At 42.6% G+C, this 22,720-nt stretch overlaps 2 protein-coding genes across 8 annotated transcripts in view; one reads left to right on the plus strand and one right to left on the minus strand.

Annotated features, from left to right (window-relative positions):
- The first annotated feature begins 296 nt into the window (after nt 1-296).
- On the plus strand, nt 297-21,340 carry CDCA7L (cell division cycle associated 7 like). Of its 7 annotated transcripts, XM_084858594.1 has the most exons (11): nt 500-571; nt 1,050-1,119; nt 6,402-6,539; nt 9,844-9,954; nt 11,252-11,590; nt 12,792-12,863; nt 14,105-14,290; nt 15,572-15,703; nt 17,768-17,917; nt 18,112-18,248; nt 19,542-21,329. In XM_084858594.1, exons 3-11 carry the CDS (start codon nt 6,402-6,404, stop codon nt 19,570-19,572), a joined length of 1,296 nt encoding a protein of 431 aa, XP_084714720.1. In that variant the 5' UTR covers nt 500-571; nt 1,050-1,119; the 3' UTR covers nt 19,573-21,329. The 7 variants fall into 7 exon arrangements, with proteins under 7 accessions (XP_084714718.1, XP_084714723.1, XP_084714720.1 ...); XM_084858592.1 differs by lacking the exon at nt 1,050-1,119 and having other exon boundaries at nt 297-571; nt 19,542-21,340; XM_084858595.1 differs by lacking the exon at nt 1,050-1,119 and having other exon boundaries at nt 518-858; nt 19,542-21,340.
- The window catches only part of DNAH11 (dynein axonemal heavy chain 11), a 231,691-nt gene continuing 230,223 nt past the window's right edge, over nt 21,253-22,720 (minus strand). Inside the window, exon 82 of the mRNA XM_084858589.1 lies at nt 21,253-21,998. Coding sequence (XP_084714715.1) covers nt 21,751-21,998 — 248 coding nt within the window. The 3' untranslated portion in view covers nt 21,253-21,750. The remainder of the gene's footprint in view (nt 21,999-22,720) is intronic.

The following is a 22,720-nucleotide window of genomic DNA, read 5'->3' on the forward strand; positions in this document are numbered from 1 at the left end:
CCCAATACTTCTAATATCACAAAAAATTTGAACAGCTTTATAATGCAGGTATCAGGGAGATGAAGGGCTCTTTTTTCAGCCATAGGCTTGCGCCCTTAACCACTGTAGTGTGGCGAGGAAAAAGAAAAGGACGGGGAAAAGACTGTGTGCTGTTAGAGTGGCCATAAGCCAGGCTAGTCTGCACAGAACTCAACAAGTCCTCAACAAAATTAAAAATGTTAAGGTAAAAGGCAGAGCTTTTAACTCTCCGCTAGGAGAGCAGGCACTAAAGTACACTTGTGAGCCTGCCCTAAAACGCCGCAGCTCTGCCAGGGACGCAGCACAACCCACCCGCTCGCTCTCTCCCGCGCCCTCAAGCCTCGCGGGGGGGAAACTCCCGCCCGCCGCCTCTGCCTCCTCCTCTCGTAAGTCGCTGGCTGATGTTGACTGACTACGCAGGCCCGGCAGCCCGCCCCCGCTTTGTGTCCCGTCACGTGTTGCTCTCTGCTCCGCCGAGCCTCCTCTCGCTCCTCCGCCTCTTCCGTCCGTCCGTCCCCTCTCCCGCGCTCTGCCGCCAACCGCGCGTCCGGCGGTAGGTAGAAATTTATTTGACTGAAGTTTTCAGTGTGGGATGGCGAGGCTGGCGGGAGGGGATGTAGTTTGCTTGCGGTAGAGCCCAGGGTTGTGGGAGTCGTCCCGCCGCCCTTCTTGTTTCAAACTTAGACGGCGCGGCCACTCCCGCGCGAGGTAGAGCCGGGCTTTCCAACTGCAGCGTCCCAGCCGGGCTAGGCGGCTGCGGTTGGAGAGCTTGGCTCCGGCGACGGATGAGGCGCTTTTATTTTAAGCAAGGGAAGCAGCCACCCCTCGACCACCTCGTAAGTAAGTGAACGGCGACCTCCCCCCGCGCCCCTCCAATCCTCGCATAGCCTGGATCCGGCCTGCCTTGTGTGCCCGCAGTTTTCTATGAAAGGTGACCACGTACAAAGGAGGGGAGCAGCAGGGATTGTTTATGTGTTAGGAAATTTACGTTCCACAATAAAAAATGCTAAAACCCAGCCTTTACTTAGCAGCAGTTTTGCAGAAGAGGGAATTCTGGCAGGGAATTATCGCCCCTCTGTGAGAAGCTGGAAGCTGTTAAAGGTAAAGGTCCTCTCAACTCCTTGGCATCTGGTGATCTCTCCTGTTCCTCGTTTTAGACTAAATCCTAAGCACTCACACACACAAAAATTGAGAGTGGGCCTGCAAACATTTGTGGTCACCAAAAACTTGCCTCTCTCCTTATAGTACTTCCAAATGTGGACCTGGACAGGGTGCCCGGCAAGGATTATCCACACAGTTGCAGTGAATTGCTGGAACACTTGGAGGGCCTGGGGCAATTCTAGTTTTCCACCCCTCCAGCTCTAATCTTGGGACTGGAGAAGGAAGCCAGGCTTGTTTTGGGGCTTGGCCAAAGGTGCTGTGAGCGCCTTCCGCTGTTCTACGGCCTTCCTCTCCAGAGCCAGAAGGGAAGGATGGGGCTTGTTTTGGCACTGGGAGGCTGGAGGTGTTCCAAAGTTCAGCACAACTGCACTGGAAAGAGGGACTGGGGCTTTTCTAGTCACCTTCACCAGAGAATGATGGCACTCACTATGGCAAAGTTGGGGGATGGAATTCCAGACCCCGGTAGTGATGCCACTGGTTCTACCCAACTTAGGTTAGGGTGCAATATATTTGTGCATCCCAACCCACCAGTTGAAGGCCCTTGGTGTAGACAAGTTGCTAATTTCATAAAATTCTCACTGTGCAATAGATCTGCCCAGTCTAAAACATTAATTTTCCTTCAGGTGTGAATCTTTATTTAAACCATTGGGAGTTGCAGGCATTTGAAAGAAATAGTTACCTGCTAAATTACCACTGAACGGGACAGATTCTTTAGTCGGTGGATGTGGAAATATGAGTGCTTGTGCCAAGAAGCTAACTCCCTTTGAGCCTTGATGTACTACCACGGTGTTCAGTGCAAAATTCATTGACTTTGTCCACCCTATATAAATTATGTACATTGTACAGCTAGCTCTCGTTTAAATTAAAGCATTTAGCTGGATGGGAACTCCTAAATATTTTAATAAGTCTCTTGAAAATTAATACGGTGGTAGGGAGCCCGGACTGAAAAATCTATTGAAGCTTCTGCAGTGTTACTTTATTCAGAGGCCCTCAATATCCATACACAGAAATCAAAAAAAGGTGCTTTACTGGGGAAAGGTTTTTTTCCCCTCATTAATAATCGGTAATTACACCCCCGTAATGACTCCTTTGGTGCAGATGCAGAAGAAATTAGTTAGGCATACGATAATCGCAGCAGTTGCTAGCTCAGCTGTACAATAGTGCAAGAACTAATGCACTTGCTCCTGGAAGCCAGTTATTCATAGCAACTAGACTTCACAGCTCTTCACGTGCATTTTCCATTATGCCATTAAAACGTATAGTGCTTCATTTTTAACTCTTCTTGCAGAAAGAATAAAACCTTTTCCCAGTATTGGAGTGGGATTGAGACCTTTTTTGAACAGTGTTGGCTTGTGTATTGAGGAAAGGGACCCAGTGGCAGGGCACACACTCTGGTGGTCTAGCCCTACCTGACATTTCCAGGTAGGGCTAGGCCTGAAACCCTGGAGACTTGCTGCCAGTCAGTTAGAAATTACAGGGCTAGATGGACCAGTGGTCTAACTCGGTAAAAGGCACCTTCCTATATATCTGTTCCGTAGGGCCACATTGCTCTCTGGTGTGAACCAGCATAACAAGGAGGGAGGCATATCATTGTTCGAGGGAGCAATCCCATGCCCCCTAGACAGTGCCAGGGGGGCCATAGGATACTTCGGATACCCAGATACGAGGTTGGAGAGGCCAAGTCACTTTTGTTGGCTTCATAATCTTTTGTTGGCCTCATAAAAGGAGTTCAACATATAGAGTAAGCAGAAGATTTTCTAAAAATGGAAAAGTTACAAGTTGGCTAAAATGCAAAACATACCATGGTAACAAGCTTATATTTTGACCTGTGGATTCCCTTCAGGTAACGAAATCGGGAAATTTTAGGGCTCAGATGGCATACAAGTGGGGGATGTTGACCTGGTGTTGAATGGGGTACGGCTACCCTTGAAAGACCAGGTCCGCAGCCTGGGGGTCATTTTGGACTCCCAGCTGTCCATGGAGGCTCAGGTGTCAGCTGTGAGCCGGACAGCGCTGTATCAACTCCATCTGATACGGCGGCTGCGCCCCTTCCTTCCCGACCATCTGCTCCCATCGGTAGTACATGCCCTGGTCTCCTCTCGTTTAGACTACTGTAATGCGCTCTACGTGGGGTTACCCTTGAAGACGGTTTGGAAGCTGCAGCTGGTACAGAACGCGGCGGCTCGCCTGATTAAAGGCAGCCGCCGGCGAGATCACATCACTCCAGTGCTGAAGGAGTTGCACTGGTTACCAGTTGTTTTCCGGGCCAAATTCAAGGTGTTGGTTTTGACCTTTAAAACCCTATATGGTTCCGGCCCAGCCTATCTTAAGGAGCGCCTCCAGCAACACCAGACAGGCCGCTTAACAAGATCAGCCTCAGATGGCCTTCTCTCTGTCCCATCAGCCAGGACAGCTAGACTGGTGGGGACGAGGGAGAGGGCCTTCTCTGTGGTGGCCCCCACTCTGTGGAACTCCCTCCCTAGGGAACTCCGTCATGCCCCCTCTTTAATGAGCTTCCGTCGTGCATTAAAAACGTGGTTGTTCAGGCAGGCATTTGGGGTGGGTTAGGGTATTTAAAAAAAAAAAAAAATTATGGTAAAATTTTATTGTTTTAAATTGTTTTATGGGGGTTGTACATCGCCCAGAGTGGCTGGGTGACCAGTCAGATGGGCGATTAATAAATTTAATAAATAAAATAAAAATAAATAAATCTGCAACAAAATTTTGAAGTGTGGACTGTTCAAGGTGCCAGCCATCTTCCAGGATATTCTTTTCCAATCCACTCCTCCAGTTTTTAGTTCCTCTCCCAACAGTTAACTTTCATACTGACTAACCATGCCGAGCTCACATTGGTCTGTTTTGGGGGCTTTCCTCCCCTAGGTGTTCTTTGAACTTCTGCAAACCAAGCCTGATGAAACTGGATGGTGCCATTTTGGCTTTGGGTTGGATCCGGGATCTGCATTGCATGGATGGAAGGGTGCCATTCATGGAAGGTGCTTCCACCTAGTTTTCAGGGATTCCGCCCCCCCCAATCCACACAACACAGCTCGCCCCATTGAGCAATGCCCCCCAATCCCCTCTGTTGCATGTTCAGGGGGCTGGAGGGGCAGCTGTGGGGAGAAGGGGGTGGGGAAGTTTCACACGCCTAAATATGGATCCAACCCTAGGACTGGCATACAGAGAACCGAGATAGCTATTAGTATATGTAATAATGATCTGGTCAGGTGGGCTAGTAAAACACTTTAGGGGCTAGTAACTCCGGAGGACTTGTTTTAAAGGCTCTTTGCAACAACCAATGCACTTATTTCCTAGGAAGCTAAGCAGGGTCAGCCCTGGTTAGTACTTGGATGGGAGACCACCTGGGAATCAGGCTTCCTGCATTGAGCAGGGGGTTGGACTCGATAGTCTTGTAGGCCCCTTCCAACCCTATGAGTCTATGTCTATGACATTTTACTATAACTGAAGTGATATTCCTGGATCATCTTTTTTTAGGCTCTGTTCATGTTGAAGGATAATCTGGTGTTTTTTGTATGGTTTTGGTTTATAATAATTACATTCATTGGTCTTGTACTCCCAAATGTAAATAGATATTATGTGCTGGATTATGCCTGAATGGATGGCCAGGCATTTCCCTGGCATACGTTAGCAACGGTTCCTAGTCTGTAATTTGGACAAGGTCCCCTGTCTATTTTGCATATTTACACTGTGCTCATTCCTGCACAGGTTTTCCCAGGTGGTGAACAGAGTTTGAGGAATATTCAAGTGATACTTCTTAGATATTTGCATGCTGCGCAGTGGCAATGCATACCAGATGCATTTCCAGAATATTAAAGTTATGTTTATATATTTGATTAGTTTAAGAAAGGTAAAAAATCCTGCACAAATGTCCCACCTGAAGGGGATGTTTTTAAATACAAGGGGTTGGATCCAGGATCTTCTTTCCTTGAGAGGAAGGGTTCCACTTGAGGAAGATTTGAGGGGATTTCCCACCACCACAGCTCACCCCATTCAGCAGGGTCTCCTGATTTTCTGTGTAGCATTTTTAGAGGGCTGGAGGGGCTGCTGTGGGAAGGAGGGGGCAGGGAAGTTGATTTCCACCAGTGCAGTTGATCCAGCTTAAATCTGGATCTTAGTCAACAATCTGAAGATACTTGCTGCCTTGAGAACTATTTTTAGTGGGAAAGCAGATATACATTTAATTAATAAACAGTCATTTTTAGGTAGCAAGCTGCCAGAGAGGAAATTATTTGAAGTTTTAAGATTCCACTTGAAACATTCTTAAGTTTAAAAGGTCTGATATTGGGTACTGCAGGCTCTTGCATTTTAGTGTTTTGATGTATCCCATTGGGCAAAATTAAGGTAATTCATAAAAACCTATAAGACTTATTGTATGTTAAGGGTGAAAACTAGTGTATAGCTAAAAATAGTTAAATCACATTGAAACCAAAGGTCCCAACCAGGGATTGGCAATCTTTGGCTGCCCCCCAGTGTGTTGCCAGAACAGCCTTTCCACAAAGGCCGGGGTGTTGTTTCTGACCTCATGCTATGTCTCAGATGTGGCATGAGGTCAGGGAAAAATGTGCTCCTTTATCCAGTTCTAAGCCTGGAGCGTGTGTGTGTGTGTGTTGCGCGCATGCGCGCACGTGTGCAGAAAACAAGCTCCACTCCCAACAGCTCAGAACTGGAGAGGTGCAGAATATTGTTCTGGCCCTGTGTTCACTGGGTGCTCTTAGCTTGGGCACAGAGGCAAGCCACCAGCCTTGGGCTCAGCCTCCCTGCTTTAGCTTGGAACTGGAGAGGGCAGAGGCATGTCAGCTTACCTTTGTCTGTAGGTCCAGGTTTGGCTTCTTATTTGCCAGAGACTTGGCTTCCCTCTTGCCAGGTTGAGGATGGTGAGTGAGACTATTGAACCCCGGTCCTTTCTCATGAGCTAGTGTGAGGTGATTTGCAACCTGAATCATGCTTTTGATTCTTTCTTTCTTATAATTATTTATATGCCACCTTCCAGAATACAAATCTGGCCAAGTAACATAAAAATAATAAAATCACAACAAACGATATTAACAAATAAAAAATAAAATATGTTTTCATGTGGTTTATGTACGTGTAATATAATTGACTAGTAAGTTAATAACATGCCAGTGTTATCATGAGAGATTGTAGAAAATGATTACTGCTATGGCTAAGTTTATCTTCCATTTCTCTTTATGAACTGAAAACAGATGCTGAAATTAGTGGATATATTTAATGCCCCAAGTGATGATGAAGACTTTCTTGGTTTTGGAGCTGATGTTCCCATGGAAACAATGTCCCTGGAAGACAGCTGTGAGAGTTTTGATTCATTAGAGTCAAGAAAAATGGTAGGGAAATCTTGTGCATAATTATGCATAAGTTTCTATCCAGTAAATGAAACTTCCTATAAACAGAGGGGGAAAGCACTGCATTTACCCACAATCAAAGCTGAAATCTGATTTTTTTCTTCCAGAATAGATTTCTAAAAATGTAATACTCTTTCAGAATGAAGTGTATTTCCATATTTGCATTATATAGTTACTGTTCATAACTCATAACCATTCTGCAATCCGATGAAAGTTAAGCACTGTTAAGGCTCATCAATTTCAGTGCAAGATTTAAAGCAAGTTCTTAACACTCTCCCACTGAAGTAAATGACCCATGAAAGTGCTGAAAGATAGTGACTTTGTTGCGAAGGGAGATCTTAAATTCAGGTCTCTTCAGTCTAAATCTGCTGTGGAGATTTCTTAAGGAGTTTTGACTGAGCATGTTGCAGCAGTCTGATCTAGAGATTACTAAAGCATCAATTATGGTGGAGAGGATGTGGTGGTGTACCACCTGACAGTGGAAACAGACACTTCTAGTCACAGCCACCACCTGAAGAGTTCAGGTAACACAGTCAAGTCCCACCATATTCCTAGGCTTGAACCTGATCTTTCAGAAGGAGGGTCATCCTGTCTAGAACAAGCTGATGGCCTAGGGCAAGATCAGCATGATCACCCACTGTTAGCAACTCACACCGCAGTCCTATGCGTGCCTACTCAAAAGTAAGTCCCTGCAAATTCAGTGGGATTTACTCCCAGGCAAGCGTGTGTGTGGGATTGTGACCTCAGTTTTATGTGGATTGGGCTTCAGCTTATTGGCTGTCAGTTCAGTCTAATACTGATTCCAGGTGGGCATCAATCTGAGCCCATCACTTCACTGGGATCTGGGGTATATATAATTGGGTGTCATCAGCTTACTGATGACATTCATGCTCCAAATCCTCACATGCCCAGCATCCAGTACATTTATTCCCATATAAGTGGTCTGAGAGATGGGATACATAGCAAGAGAAACAGCCAGGTGCCCCCCCCCCCCAACTGTCTATCAGTGCCTTACCGAATACCTGATTGAACACAGGCAGGGTAGGACCCTGCTTCATCTAACCAGGTCTCAGTGATACAAGCCCAAATCAGACTCTTAACCCTGGATGATACTTTTTTTGCAATTCATCTGGCATTTAACAGCAGCAACCCTTGGAGTTGATGGGCCGTTGGTGCGAATCCTCTGATACTGTTGGCTGAAGGAGGTCCTGGACAGTGGCCTCCTTTGACTCAATCTTCTCCTGACCTAGTCTGTCCTTTCCCCAGTGCCTAACTTCCTCCTCTCTCCGGTGGTGCCAGTTTGGGCACCTGGTCCTTCTTGGCTGGCTCACACTTACCTAGGCCAACACATCTCACTCCAACACGAGCTTGGCCAGCTTCGAAAAACAACACAGATCTCCTCTCAAATTCCTAAGTAGCTACAGAAACCCTGCAAATTCTACTACCGAGGAAAGTCCCTGCTGCAACTGGGACCAGCTCACACCTGATCTTCTACCTCTGTTTGAAAAAGGCCTGTTCCAGGTCTGCCAAGGAAAGTCGTAATGTAGACATGAAGTATACTAGTTCCAGTCTGTCTCGATCGTACAGTCTCTCATTAAAGTAACTTCCTTTTGTGTGCGTGTGTGCACACAGTCTTCCCCTTCTAAGCAGCTGCACTGTATCTATCAACAAAAGAAGAAAGTAATTTTACTGAGAACTCCAATTATCCTTAATAATTCACATTTTTTTTTTTTCATGTGTAGCATGATTTTTCCCTTCTGTTCCCCTGGAAGTTTTTTCACTCATCTATTGTATCTGATTTTCACTTATATCATCTCAATATAAAGAAGTGTATAATTACATTTAGGGAAGGGAAGGCAGTGAAAAGTGAGAATAAAGATACCTAGTGAAGTGCAGTATGAAGGTCACTTTGAGTCTTGCATGAGAGGAGGAAGCAGTGAAGAAAAATGAGAAATGCTTTCAAATCCAAAGCTGGATTTTTTGTGTATGTGGCTCCCTTCCACCTGTCCTTTACTAGCATTTTTCTTTCAAGGTAGAAAGATTGGCAGATGTTTGAAATATTTTATTTTTTTTACAAACTTCTCTTATTTTTGGGAAGCTCACTGCAACTCTTCTGTGTTGAATAAAATGAAAAAAGAATTAACCAACCTGCATGAAGAAGAAAAAGTACAACTTTATGATCATCAATCAATACTGGGAAGTTGTAGAATTTTGCTTGTATTTTTTCTTTGTGTGTATCTTAATGAGATACATTCAGATTATGTAAACACATTGGTTTGGTTCCTAAAGTAACTTACAGAGCAATCCTTTGACCCCTAGACAGTGTCTGGGAAGCCATACGATAATTTGGATTCCTGGATCCGAGGTTGGAGACAGTGTTCCAACCTCAGATCCAGGAGTCCGAGTCCTACCCCCTCCCCTCTCTGAGCTTGCAAAGGTGACCTCAGAGAGGAGGGAAAGGGGCAGTTCTGTGGAGGGGAGGGGACTGGGGAAGCGGGGCTACAAGCCATCCCCAGCTTCCTTTCTTCCCCCTCCACAGAGCCCTAGCTAGACAGGCAAAAATGCCTGTCAGAATATTCTAGCCAGAATACAGAGAGGGAGAAGCGTGGAGGCAAAGGTTGCCTCTGTGCTCCTCCAGCTCTGCATAGGATGCCCGTCAGCCTCTGAGTTCAGAGGCTGACAGGCATCTGGGTAGGATTGCACCCTAAAGGAAGTTCCTGGAAGAATGGTGTCTTGACCAACCCTCTCCTTACAACCTTCTGCAACCCCACCTCCAAGTTTCTCTGGAGGGTTTGGGGCCCTGCTGAACAATGTGGGGTGGAGGAGGAAGGAATCAGTGAGACTTGTGGATCCTAACTTTCCTATCTCCTCCATTTCCCAGCAGCGCTGCACATCACCTCACATTGTTTAGGAGGCCCTTCTGGACCTCCTGAGAGATTTTAGGGGGCTCATAGGTAGTGGCAGGAAGGAGGACAACACTGGAAGCTTTCTTTCCATTTACTTCCTTGAGTGAACCTCCAATCAGTAGAACTTTCAAAGGCACCTCAGTGGCATAGAAGGGAAGTGTTGCATTTTCCAAAGGGAGAAGAGGAGAATAGTCACCTGAATTATCTCATTTGTTTTACCCGTTTTTACCCTCCATTTTCCTTCAGCAGGGACTTATATTTTTCTGTCTGCACAGACATTTGTTTAATAGTTTGCTTTTTATTTTGATTCTCAGGATCTTTGGGTATTTCGTGCTCTCCTGCGTATCAGGAACCATGTGTATTTATGCTTGATGTTGCAGGACATTCATTTGCAGCCCAAGTACCTAACTGAGGAACTGAGAGAGATTTTCACAGAAGACACAGATTCAGAAAATGAAGCATTCGAAGGGTTTTCTTTAAATGAGCGTGAAGTAAGTGGTAAGAAAGATGTGGAGATGCGGATCATACCATTCGTCTTCATATTTTTTTACGAAGTTAAAACTCCTCAGTTAAAAAGGCTCCTGGAGCAGCTTACATATAATCAGTAAAACAAGACAGTCCCTGCCTGCAGGTTTACAATTTTAAAAGACATGACACACAAGGGAAGAGGATGGGGAAGGAAGAGGAAAAAAATCAAGTTTTTCAGTGGGGCTCGTGGAATGGCCTTGCTTTTCCTTCTCATCTCTGTCAGTACAGCCTTCTGGAATGGCTGCTGCTGGTGACATATACCTTTGTCTGTCTGCTTGTTTTAAGAAATAATTTTGCATAGGATCATGGCTAGCATTGAGCTTCAGGAACTGCAACAGGGCTCCTTCCTGCACCACAAATATAATATCGGAAGTCCTGGACTGCGTGGGAAGTACCAATGCTGTGTCTCTTTCCAATATGGCATTGGGCCAGTTAATAAAAGAAAGCAATGCTGGCATAGGTAGGAGATGCAGTGTTGGCTCCTCCCGTGTAGTTTGGGGTTTGCAACATTACCTTTGCGTGGGAATGAGCCTGGCATAGTGGTTCTTTCAGTGAAAGTAACAAAAGTGGCAATAGTAGTAATTTGGAGACTTTTTTGAACTCTCCAAGGTCTTGAGCCAGGGGTCTTCCGCAACACTTGCAACCCGCTCCTCTTTTAACTGGAGATGCTAGGGATTGAACCTGGGACCATCTGCATGCAAAGAACGCACTCTACAACTGAGCTGTCATCCTTGAGCTGGAATTATTTCTTACAGCACAATTCAACGTATATCTATGCAAAAGTACATCCTATTAAGTTCAGTGGATAGGATGCAGCAGTTGTGTGCTTAGCATTGCAAGTCAGTTCTGTGCACGCAGCTGTAAGTAATGCATTTTCTGTTGAAGTACTCTTAGACAAAGTCTGGTGTCTGTGAAGTCAGCGGAGTCTTTGCAGTGAGTTCATTGCCCATTCCAGATTTGATCAGCCCCCATATTTTTGTCTAAAGTTGAAAACATGTTGATTATAATATTCTTGGCTCTCTTATGCAGATGGTGGCCACCTATGCCTTGCATAATTGCAGTACACCCAAGTAACAATTTGTCTCTATGACTAAGGTTGTCTTGGACAGTTTATATGAAATGTATTTAGATTAAAAATCAGATTTTTAAAAACTGTTCTTTTTTATAGGGTCTATGTGGACAAGGAAAATGAAAAATTGGTTTTTCCCCGTGATATTGATGCAACTATAACATAGGCTGTTTCATTCATTCTGTTTTTAGGCAGTGGAATCAGATCTGGAGAGTGACCCTTTATCCATAATGGTGGCAGAAGAAGAGGAAGAAGATAGGGGAAAGGATTCCTCCAAGAGAAGGAGCATTGGCTTTCGTGTAGCATTGCAGTTTCCTACCAAGAAATCTGCTGAGAAGTCTTCTTCCAAGTTCTGCTTAATGGACAGTAAACACCCTCACTCTCTTACGCAAACAAAAACTAATAAAACTTGGGGCAAAAAAGATCAGGAAACTTCTTCAGGGTCTTGGGAAGATGCTAAAGAGGCACCAGATGAAAGCTCTAGTGCACTGCTTAAAAGAGCCATGAATATCAAAGAAAATAAAGCCATGGTAAGAACTGGCATGCAAACAGCATTGTCACACATTAACTATAAAAGTATATTTCATCATTCTTGGTTTTCCTTGGTTATTAATGCAAACTAAGAGGATTGAAGGCTGCTGTGTGCATCACAATTCTAGACCAAAAAGTATGCATGTTTCTCTTTCAATTTAATTTGTCCTTATCAGACATATTTTGATATCAAATGCTCAAGGTACTGCACAAAACCTAAGATAAAACAAATATAGCATACCACTAATTAAAATCAAACTGAAAAGGCTTTCTGGAACAAAAAAAGTCTTCACTATGATGAAATTCCAACAAGGAAAACAACTGGTGGACCTTTTTTGGGAGGCTGTACATAAAATCACCACCACCAAGAATTCCCAAACCCTGTACACACTAGTACCAGACTCCTCTAAAAGAAGGCACACGGAGGAGGAGGTTGTCCCTGCATTTGAGCGTATGGTGAAGAATACATGGGTGGAGGTGTTCCGTCAGGTATACTGGGCCTAGGCTGTGGAGGGATGTGAAATGTAACAACCTGTGCCTTGAATTGAGCTTGGAAGGAACTGCTATTGGCAACATTCAGAAGAAACACTAAATCATGGTTTAGTGTTATGAGATTGAGCCTCGGGCAGCGGCAAGGAGACTGGAAGCTTTCACTTCTGTTTTAGATTAACTATAGCTTGTTGAGACATCTGAACCCAGATAAACTGCAGTTAGTCTTCACTATGATTAGTGAAAACATCCACTAACCATAGAAATATATTGCTGCATCTTACAGCTCCTCACTCTTCTTAAGAAGCACCAATTATCTCGCATTTGTAATCTCACTTGAAGTGAATGCCAAAACCTGTTTACCCTTGTGAGCTTTACATGTAGAGTTTTTAAAGTACTTAATATTTGAAAATTTGCATAAATCCGTGTACTTAATTCCAAATTAATGTTGCAATTCTGTTATATTGTTTAGTCACAACACACTAAGAAAATGAATTTTATCATAGCAGTCTGATTTTAAAAGTATAGATGTGGCATTACAAAGAGTACCCTTTCATCTAAAATTAAAAACATTAAAGGTTTACTTTTTTGAAAAGGCAAAAGAAATTAAAAATAGAGGCTATATGGGTAAAAGGGCTACTGGGAAATATTGAATGTGTATTTTAAATATTGCGCAAATACAGAAACTCAGTGTCATTTTCCTCATTTCAGCTTGCCCAGTTATTAGCAGAACTGAATTCTATACCTGACCTATTTCCAGTGAAAACCCCTACCTCAACTCCTGTAAGTATCAATATTCTGGTAGGGGTCCTCCCTTTTCTGAAGTGATACAGTCTAAGGGCTACTTCTTCTGAGGCATTAACCTGGTTCGCATGATCACTGCAGCCCACCATGGCTTTTTAGCCACAGTGGGTTGCAGCGCTCACGGGCGCCAAGTTATCGATCCAAGCCCCTGTGGCTTTTCATGTCATCCAAACCTGGTGAGGGTGGCTTGTTGGGATTGTTAACAATCCACCCCAATCCTACAACAGGCCATGGCTTCTGGGTGGTTTGCTAACCACCCCGACAAGCCACCTTCACCAGGTTTGGACAATATGAAAACCTGCCTGTCAAGGGTAATTATGCAAATCAGCTGGCATGCAACCAGCACGCCCAGGGTGATTAACAAGCCACTGTGACTTGTTACCCACCCTGTGATCATGCAAACTCTGCTATTCTGTACTTGTGTTCAGAGACCAAAATTTGAAAACATGCATGTGTTATGAAGAGTGTATGCAAGTGGAGATCCCATATTTTCCTTTCCTTTCAAATACACATGATTTCGGAAGGATTTACGTCCCAACCTGTGTATTTATGAAATTTTCCTTCCAGTAATAATTTAATTATAATTGCATTATTTCATACCCAACACTACTTTGTATGCATGTACTCTGTTCACAAAGGTATGTGAAGCATAAAGGGAATTATGTGTAAAGAAATTACAAATTAACTAAAAGGTTCCAAGAGTAGCTTTTTGCAATTTTGTACACTTTTTGCAATTTTGTACAGGAGTAGCAATTCCTGTAGTGTAAGAGCAATAAAAAAAAACAAAGGGCCAACCTAGATAAAGTGGCAGATATGCATAAATGGATCTCTTGCTTTGAATGCTTGCAAAGAGCAGCTGTGGGGGAGTGGGATTAAGCCTTTTTTTCTGGGCTATTTTCCTGCTAGAAACCGAAACACACCCAAAGCTGCCATTTGCCCTAATTAGGGCAGGCTGTGTGTTTCATGTTTTCCTAGTTGGCACAAATAGGTGCAATATTCAGTTGTTTAAAGACAGAGATGCATCTCTGTCATCACTACTAGTTTGGCCCAAAGAGGTTAATTTAATATGTGAATACCAACAGGACACCTGAAAAGGTGAATTTGGGAGGGTTAAGAGCAGGTACATCTGTTCATAAAGGCAAACATGTTCAGGCACTATTACAGCTGCATTCTACAAAGTAAAGGAAATGACGGTACTCGTGAAAGTTGTTTTTTCCTAGAAACAGAAGAGAACACCAAGGAGAACATTTACAGAAGGCCAGATAGAGCGTCGTACTAACCCAACCAGGAATGCTCGTCCGCCAGAGAAATTTGCCTTGGAAAACTTCACTGCATCTGCTGTCAGATTTGCAGAACAACTTAACAGTTACAGACAACAAAACCTTTTAAAGAAAAGACTGAAAGGGGTACATGCCTGATTTAGCTTGTTCAGTGTTTATTTATTGTTAAAGAAAAATAATAATAATCACAAAACATTTTACAAGGACTGGACAGTAGGGGCAAATTGAGCCAAAAATCTAGCGTAAGTAACCCAGTGCCTATCAAGGTGCTCTGAAGCAATGTCATTAAAAAGCCCATGCCGTCTGAACGTGCTCTTGACAGTTTTGTTCTAGAAAATGACAAATACATCCAGAGGTCAATGGATGGGTAGATTTAGACTGATGGTGTAAGACAAATAGAGAGCTTCTGGCTGTGTAAAAGGAAGAAGAGTATGTTAAAACTAAAACTGAAGGAAAGAAAGTGAGATAGTTTTATGTTTTGTAGTTTTAATCCAGGTTGCTGCCAGTTTTCAAAGTTTGGCACACCAGGGTCTTCAGCTCAGTCAGTTTTAGGGGTTGCCAACCTAACTGCAGTGTAAAGTATAGAAATATCAGGAAAGTAACCAAGAACTGGGCACCATCGCCACAGTTACACTTCCTGGGGCCTTCATGAAATGTGGTTTCCTACTGACGCGCTAAACTAATGTTGCTTTGTCATTACTTATACCTTGCTAGTCTTTTTTTAAAGTCTTCCCTCTTGAGTCCGTTAGCCTTATGTCCATTGTGTCTTCCAGCCTTCCCCAATCTGATGCCCTCCAGATGTTTTGCACTACAACTCCCAGCATTTCTGGCCACCGGCCATGCTGGTTAGGGCTGACGGGAGTTAAAGTCCAAATTATCTGGAGTGTACCAGGTTGGGGAAGGATTGCCATCTTTATTTGCATATGAACAGTGTTGACTCTTTTCATACAACATGCTAACAACCCACACTCAGTGGTTGAGTGTGGGTGGTTTTGAACCATAGATTGTTTGTTGAACCATGGGTTAGCATGTTGTCTGAACGCAGCACGTTTTCCTCAGGGTAGGTTATCGTATTGTCTGAATGCAGCCAGGTGGCTTGTTAACCACCCTGGACAACCCAACAACAAACCATGGGTTCTCAAGATGGCTTGTTCAAGAAAATAAGCCACACTGCATGGTTAACAAGCCAACCTGGTGTGTTCAGACAACATGCTAACCCACTGTTTGACAAACAACCCATGGTTCAAAACAACCCACACTCAGCCACTCAGGGTGGGTTAGCATGTTGTGTGAACAGCCCTACTGCAGTGAGCCTAGTTTTGCTTTGGGTTCTGGGTTGCTCTCAGAATTGAAACTAGTAACAGAAGTGAAATACAAAGGAAATGGTGAAGTAAGTTTCTTTCATAGGGCAATTTGGGGGTCCCCAAAAGAAGAAGATCATCAAAATACTGTTCATTCCGACCAGTTGAAGATATAACTGATGAAGATTTAGAAAACATTGCAATAACAGTTAAAGATAAAATCTATGATAAGGTTCTGGTAGGTACACACTTTCTTCTTTAGATATTTGGGTGTGGCTAAATTATATGGAGGAGATATAATGCTTGAGATCAAACCAGTTTGACTAACCTGTCAATTTGATGAATGTTCTTTACATAGATTTGCATTATAGTGTTGATTAAATTGCCAGTGGACTTTTTGTACTGGCTTAGATATCTCTTTTCTACCCCTTCCCAAAATGAGTGTATTGCTGATATTCCTTCTCTGTCATTCTATTCCAAACAGAATAATTAAGATATTTCATAATATCTTAATTAGAGGGGGTAATAACATTGTAGATTTTTACAACAGAGACAGTAAAATATCTACCAATGACCTGGCAAGGCATTATCAGGAGCTTAGCTTCACACTGGCAATTTAAATCATAATAAAAGCTGGAATTAAAACTACTGTAGTTGCTTTCAGCATTAGCTAATTTCATTTTGACACAGTATTTACCACTATCTAATTTGAGTACTACTGTAATGGGGTACTTAAAAGTATTAATATTATGTTTCAACCAATATATAATGCTGGTACAGAAATCTTTATTCTAACTTTACAAATGGAGAAGAGACTAAAAGCAATTTCATGCAGTCAATTTTGACTGACAAAGTCATGGAGAAAATGCCAATGCACAGCTGCTAAGTGGCCATTGTTTCTATGGACACCCCAGCCATTTTGGGTTGGTGGATATATCTGTAATTTTGAGACTGTCATTCTCACAAAATAACGAGGGGGGGTGCTTTCCCATTCATAAAATGGTTGCCATGTTGGGTGCAGTCAGTCACAAAACATCCATTTTCCAGAAGACAAACTGGTGAGGGTAAAAGAAAAGTAACTTGCACAAGAACCTGAGTACAAGCAAGACAGAAGTGGTTTCTGAGCACATACACACACACCAAACCCAGGCAAAGCACACACTAAACCAGGGCAAGCAAACAAGCCAGCATGCACACGTACACACACACGCACACTATTAAAAAGGCAAAAACCCCCAGAGTGCATGCAAAACACCTCCAGTTGCTCCTTCACGACATGCTATCCAGTTTACCTTTTTCTTTTTTCTGGGTGGCTGGGCTATAGCCACTCACCATTTTTGTTTTCTAAAAATGCCTCTGGGGCCCATGTGAGGTTCAGAGGCATTCTTGGATAGAAAGATGTCCCTGGAGCTGACACTTTGCTTTACAGCATACCTGCCTCCAAGTTAAACATTAAAAAAAAGGAGGGGCCAAGGAGTCTAGTGGGTGCCAAGGGAGCCCTTGGCTCCCATATTGGGGACCCCAGCATTATCTGCACAAATTTGACCCTAGGGGCAGTTCAGTTTGAGAGTATTGCAAGTAGGCAAAAATGACCAAAAAAACCCTGTAGCTGGTGAAGCGTTTTGCTGTCTAGCTGGTGAAGTGTTTGTGTTAAGCCCACCCTTCCCCACCAGAAAGGGCTAAACAGCAGAAGACTGCTCCATGCACATGCAGCTTGAGATGGGGAGGATTAGCAGTAACTTGTCTGTGACCACCCATTCTCTGAAACATGCAGGTACCACCCAAAGAGTTTACTGAACAATCTCCCGTGTAGAAATAGGATTATTTATGTATAAATCTAATAAATAGTTATTTATAAATCTTAAAAAGGTTTATAAGATTATAAATCTTATAAATAAAAATCCTACTTCTACATGATTATGACTACATGACTATGTAGAAGTATGTTTTTTATTTATTAGATTTATAAATAACTTTTCCAATTAAGTTCAAAGCTCTGTCTTTATAGACATGGCAGATTCATATTACAGTGTCTTTCTCAAGACGCTGTTACAGCATTGTTTGAAACCTGAATTTCATATTGGGGTGGAAAGAGCATTTTCATCATACTCAACAAAAATTGAGATTCCTGTGATCTTGCAGAGTAAACAGTTGCTTGTAAAATTCTGTGCAAGCATCATAAGAATTGGTTGTAGGAGTCCACCATGTTGACCTCCAAATGCATTGGGAAATGGCATTTAAAACGTTAATGTAGTTGTATGATTCTTTGTATAATTATTTCCTTCCTAACTACTCACATTAGGGAAGCACATGCCATCAATGTCGACAGAAGACAATCGATACGAAGACAGTTTGTCGTAATGAAGGCTGTGGGGGTGTGAGGGGACAGTTCTGTGGGCCGTGCCTTCGTAATCGCTATGGAGAAGATGTGAAATCAGCACTTCTAGACCCAGTAGGTAGACCTAGGCATTGCTTAGGGCGTGGGACAGAAATGGATTCTCGTGCTAACAAAATTATTGGAGATCCAGTAGCTTCATTGCTGTCAAACATGTCTTGAAAAACGGGACATGCTGTGCTTGTGTCGGCAATGTTGTTGCTTATTATGAGGTGACTTTAAATAATGAATGCCTGTTCCCCACTTTTAAGGACTGGTTCTGTCCTCCCTGCCGTGGGATCTGTAATTGCAGCTATTGTCGCAAACGTGATGGTCGTTGTGCCACAGGAATGCTCATCCACCTGGCAAAGTTTTATGGTTATGACAACGTAAAAGAGTATCTTGAAAGGTAGGGGGGATTTTTAGAATGTTTTATCAATGGGGTGCATTCAGATCTTGTCTGTATGTATACAGGTGATATAAGTCGTGTGAAACTATAACCAAACACGAAGCTGGATGAGAAATATTGCAGTGACCATTGAACTCTGGACAGAAAGTCCTGTGTGCTGATTTCACTGTTTTGAGAATAAGATGAAACTTCTTTTATCTAGATCATGGGTAGGCAATCTTTTGGGTCCTGCAGGTACATTTGCCATTTTGAAAAAATGTCCTGGTCACCATAATTTGCTGTAATTGGTAAAATGTTTGGAGTGCCCCCTCTCTGGATTCTCTCTTTTCTCTCCCCCGCCCCCCCCCCAAGCTGTTTTTTGGCAGAGGACTTTGGTTCCCATCTCATTGACTTTAAAAGAGGTGGAGAAAAGGGTTCCCTGACAAAAAATGGCTGGAAGGAGAGGGAAGCCGACCCACTGCCAAGGACTCTGTTGCCCCAAGGGTCCTTGGTGGTGGTGGGGGCTCTTCATCCCTCCTCAAGCCATTTTTTGGCAGGGCACTCTTTTCTCCACCGCTATTAAAGTCAGTGGACAAGCATGATCAGGAAATGAAGGTGCAGCGGAGGTGAGTAGAGGGCAGCACAAGGGGCCTCATGGCCAAACCGGATGAGTGGGGGGTCTTCACAGGCTTCACGTTGCTGACCCTTGACCTAGATAGACAACTATATATGTGTTTCTGCCACAGTCCAGAGACACTAACTATAAGAATTATAATCGCAAATCTGAAACAAAACAGGAAATGTGAATACCTTTCATCTCCTATTCTCACACGTTCTTTCTTGTATCCAACTCATGCATTCTTACCTGCACTCTCTCACATGGTGAGATGAGATGACTGTGGATATTGAGTACTCACATCCCAAAGCATGAGTTCTGCTATGGAAATTGTAGCAGAAGTATGGCGAAGAGTAAGCTTTAATTATGTGTGCTCCCATGGCTTTTGCATATGGTCTGCAGTCATGCTGTCCTATCTATCTGAATCTCTGACTACAAGTGCTTGCGTCTGATACTTCTGAGTTTTTCAAAAACATGACAGTCTCAGTTTTGAAAGATAACCTGTTGCCTGCATTTGGCAGTTTTGCCACTTTCCATGAAGCACAGTAATCAAAGCTGTAATTTATGCTCTCCAGCATGCGTTACAAGAACACATTTAATCGGATGATGACCATCTGAAATATAGTTGCTTGTATCTACTTGCGTTTTACTTAGCCTCTAAAAGTTAAGCACCCTTCTATTTCTCTTTTCTTTTTCAGCTTACAAAAGCAACTTGCTGAGGATGACTGAAAACACCAGACATAGCTGTGCATAATCTTTTTTACCCTTTTGTTTTAAACTAAAATCAGAGTTGGAGATTTAAACTTTTATTACAGTAATGTTGATACATAAAGAAATTAGGGAAGAAGTGATTAAAATTGATGTTGTATGTATTACAAAGATTTCTCAGGTAAAATGGCTGTTAAAGGAATCTGTATGTTATACATTCTTTGCCACAACGCACTGAGAATTTTTTTCCTGGGAAATCCTTATTGAAATGAATGGCAATTAAAACAGGTTCCATTCATTTCCATGGGGTGGTGCAGGAAAAATGCATGTGGATTGTGCTGCATAGGAATAGACTCCAGTTGTCAGTGGTTAATCGTCAATAGAGCTACAAAACTTATCGAACAATTACACTTAATTTCATTAGAACTATTTTCAGTTATTCTCTTATATGTTAGAAGCTTGGTGCTGGAGCAATATTTTATTGCCAGTGAAAGAATATTAATCCTCTTAGCATCCTCTTGGCATTCTTTTTTAACTTTCAGCATCTTATTTAAAACAAACCCACCACAAAATATTATTCATGAAATTAATATTATGATATTTCAATTTAAGTCAATGTTGCTTAAACTTTTTGAATTTTTGTAGACAGGGGATCCAGATGTATTTTACCCTTTTTCCATCACCAGTCATCTGTTCTACAGCAGAACATGCACAGCTTCCAAGCAGTCATAAGAATGCAGTCTGTGTGAATAAATCTGTGTATTGGGACGCTAATAAAATACTAGCACTGAAAAGGGAATTTGAATGAGGCATCTAAGTTCTCCTAGAACAGAACACAGGGAAACACCATCATGATGAATATTGCCAAAAATTAATCAGAAGGGACACAATCCAGTCAAAGTTGAGCATTTCAAATTCTTTCATTTGGAAAGGGTTAAGTGTGTGCTTAAATCCATCATCAAAATCATTTGGATTTTGAGAACATAAGAAGAGACGTACTGGATCAGACAAAAGGCTAGTCCCGCATTCTGTTCACACAGTGGCACAACAGATGCCCTAGGGAAACCCCCAGGCAAAACAACGGCACCCTCCTGTTTGTGTGCCCCAGCAAAAAAAAATAATTAAGTGCTCAACTTGGGTTCATGGCTAATGTATTCACAGTGGAAGATTTTGTTCTATATAATTTTACTCTGTATACTTAAGATTTGTGTCCTGCCGCTCTGTAGGAAGAGGTGAGCAACAAGGTACTTTGCCAGAAGATAAGCTCTACCAAAGATTTTCTCCTTCAGGTTCTTTGGAAGCAAAGAATGAATCAAAGACCTCTTCCAAAAGCTCCTTTCCATCTGATGTAAGCTGCTGTATGTAATCAAAGCGAGGGGTTTGTCATCGAAGTACAATTAACCAATGCAGATAGTGTATCACTGAAACCTGTCAGTGATGGCTGCTTCTACGGCTGCATTGTGACACCATCTTAAGACCAATTGTGTGTACCTCAGAGGTGAAATAGATATAACATGGCATGCATCTAAATATTCAGAAGGTGCATGAGTCCTTATGATCTATGATGAATGTTTAAAGCAGCCCCAAATCAAGAGGGCCACTGTCTTGGCACATTAGTCATGCTGGTGTCCATTTGCTTCCATAGACAGTACACTGGCTGTCTCAGCAAAATTGAGTGGGACAAGAAGATGACTATACACTGGAGTATTCAACCTAATGTTTATTTTGATATCCTTATATTGATATTAAAATGAGCAAGACAACACATTTCTTAAGAGAAACCTATTTTTAAAAGAAAAAAAGTATTTTAGCCTCAGACAGTAATAACACTTGATGCTCTGACTTGGATTCCTGCATTGAGCGGGGGGGGTTGGACTCGATGGTCTCACAGGCCCTTTCTAACCCTACTATTCTATGATTCTATGATATTATAAAGTGCCTGTAGAGTTGAATGAAGTGACCTACTCATCTGCTTTGGGACCTTTGTTGTAGGTGCAAATGTACTGTTATTTTTATGTGCTGTATATTAGAAATACACTGTTTTTATATTGAACAGAAGCGTTGAACAGAAACATTATCCCGACGGCTGCTTATAACTCCAAGCAGTAATATACACTATGATTAAGCGGGAGAGGTCCTCTTCTACTTTGGCTTGCGTAGCAAAGACTGGAATTGCATTTTGCGTATGGAGATCTACTGCTAAACTGCCAGTAGCAAGGCTACTCCTGCAAGCACCCACTTGGCTGGCTTTTCTTTGCTTTTCAAATTAAAAGTCCAAATATAAGTGGGCCCTCGAATTTTAGTTTTATAAACTGGGCATTTATAAATGTGCTTGGTTTCTTGCCTGTCTACTGGAATTGCTCTTACAAAGATGACTGGCATCACTGGAGTTAAGTCCTTCAGTCGTGCTTCAACTATGATTCCTGCTTGAATGTCCCATCTAGCTCCTGTAACCAGACGAATACACAGCTTTTACTTGCATAGAAATACATGTATGGCTAACTCAAGAGAATACCATTGGTTAAATCATTTGTGGAGTTATCTCAGAGTGGCTGTAATCCTGTACTCACATACTTGGGAGTAAGACCCACTGAACTCAGTGGGGCTTACTCTTGAGTAGACACTGTAGGACTGCACTATATAAGACAACCACCGTATAACGCTTGGTATGCTTCAACTCAGAATTTGAATTTTAGTTTCTTTTTTCTTGAGTAGGGCGCTATATAAAATTCTATGGAAGATTAGGGGAAATTCTATTCAGCCAATATAAAGTGCTGCAGAATAGTAGTGAATATAGCAATAAAAAGACAGTAGTATTCAATCTTCTCTTTTATGTAGTATTCTGGTATTCTCTTGAGACAAAGGGAAAGTGGGCCAGGCTGTTGCTTAGGTTTACAGTCCTTCATTCCTTTTGGAGAAAATGTCTAGAATCTCTTAACGCTTTCAACATTGGAACAGCAGAAACACAGTAACACTTAAGACCTCGCTGTCTGTAGTTTCATTTGGGCTATACAGTACTCTTGAGAAATGATAAGGCAATCCTCAAGCTGTTGGCGGTAGGAGGAATACTTGCAGCATTTGTAGTTGGTCCAATAAAAAGTATACTTTCATTTGCTGTCTGTCTGATATTGGGTGGGTGTCTGAATAGCATTTCAATATAGGGTCAGTG

Source organism: Heloderma suspectum, chromosome 5 (assembly GCF_057233095.1).
Source record: "Heloderma suspectum isolate Gila_16-S chromosome 5, 16-S_ref, whole genome shotgun sequence".
NCBI lineage: Eukaryota > Metazoa > Chordata > Lepidosauria > Squamata > Helodermatidae > Heloderma > Heloderma suspectum.

Bases quoted from the DNA above. Each gene is read 5' to 3' on its own strand.
- CDCA7L (XM_084858590.1), top strand. From the start codon at position 943: ATGAAAGGTGACCACGTACAAAGGAGGGGAGCAGCAGGGATTGTTTAT. The intron at 12,864-14,104 runs GTAAGTATCAAT...GTTTTTTCCTAG, and splicing joins AAACCCCTACCTCAACTCCT to AAACAGAAGAGAACACCAAG. The intron at 14,291-15,571 runs GTACATGCCTGA...TTTCTTTCATAG, and splicing joins TAAAGAAAAGACTGAAAGGG to GGCAATTTGGGGGTCCCCAA.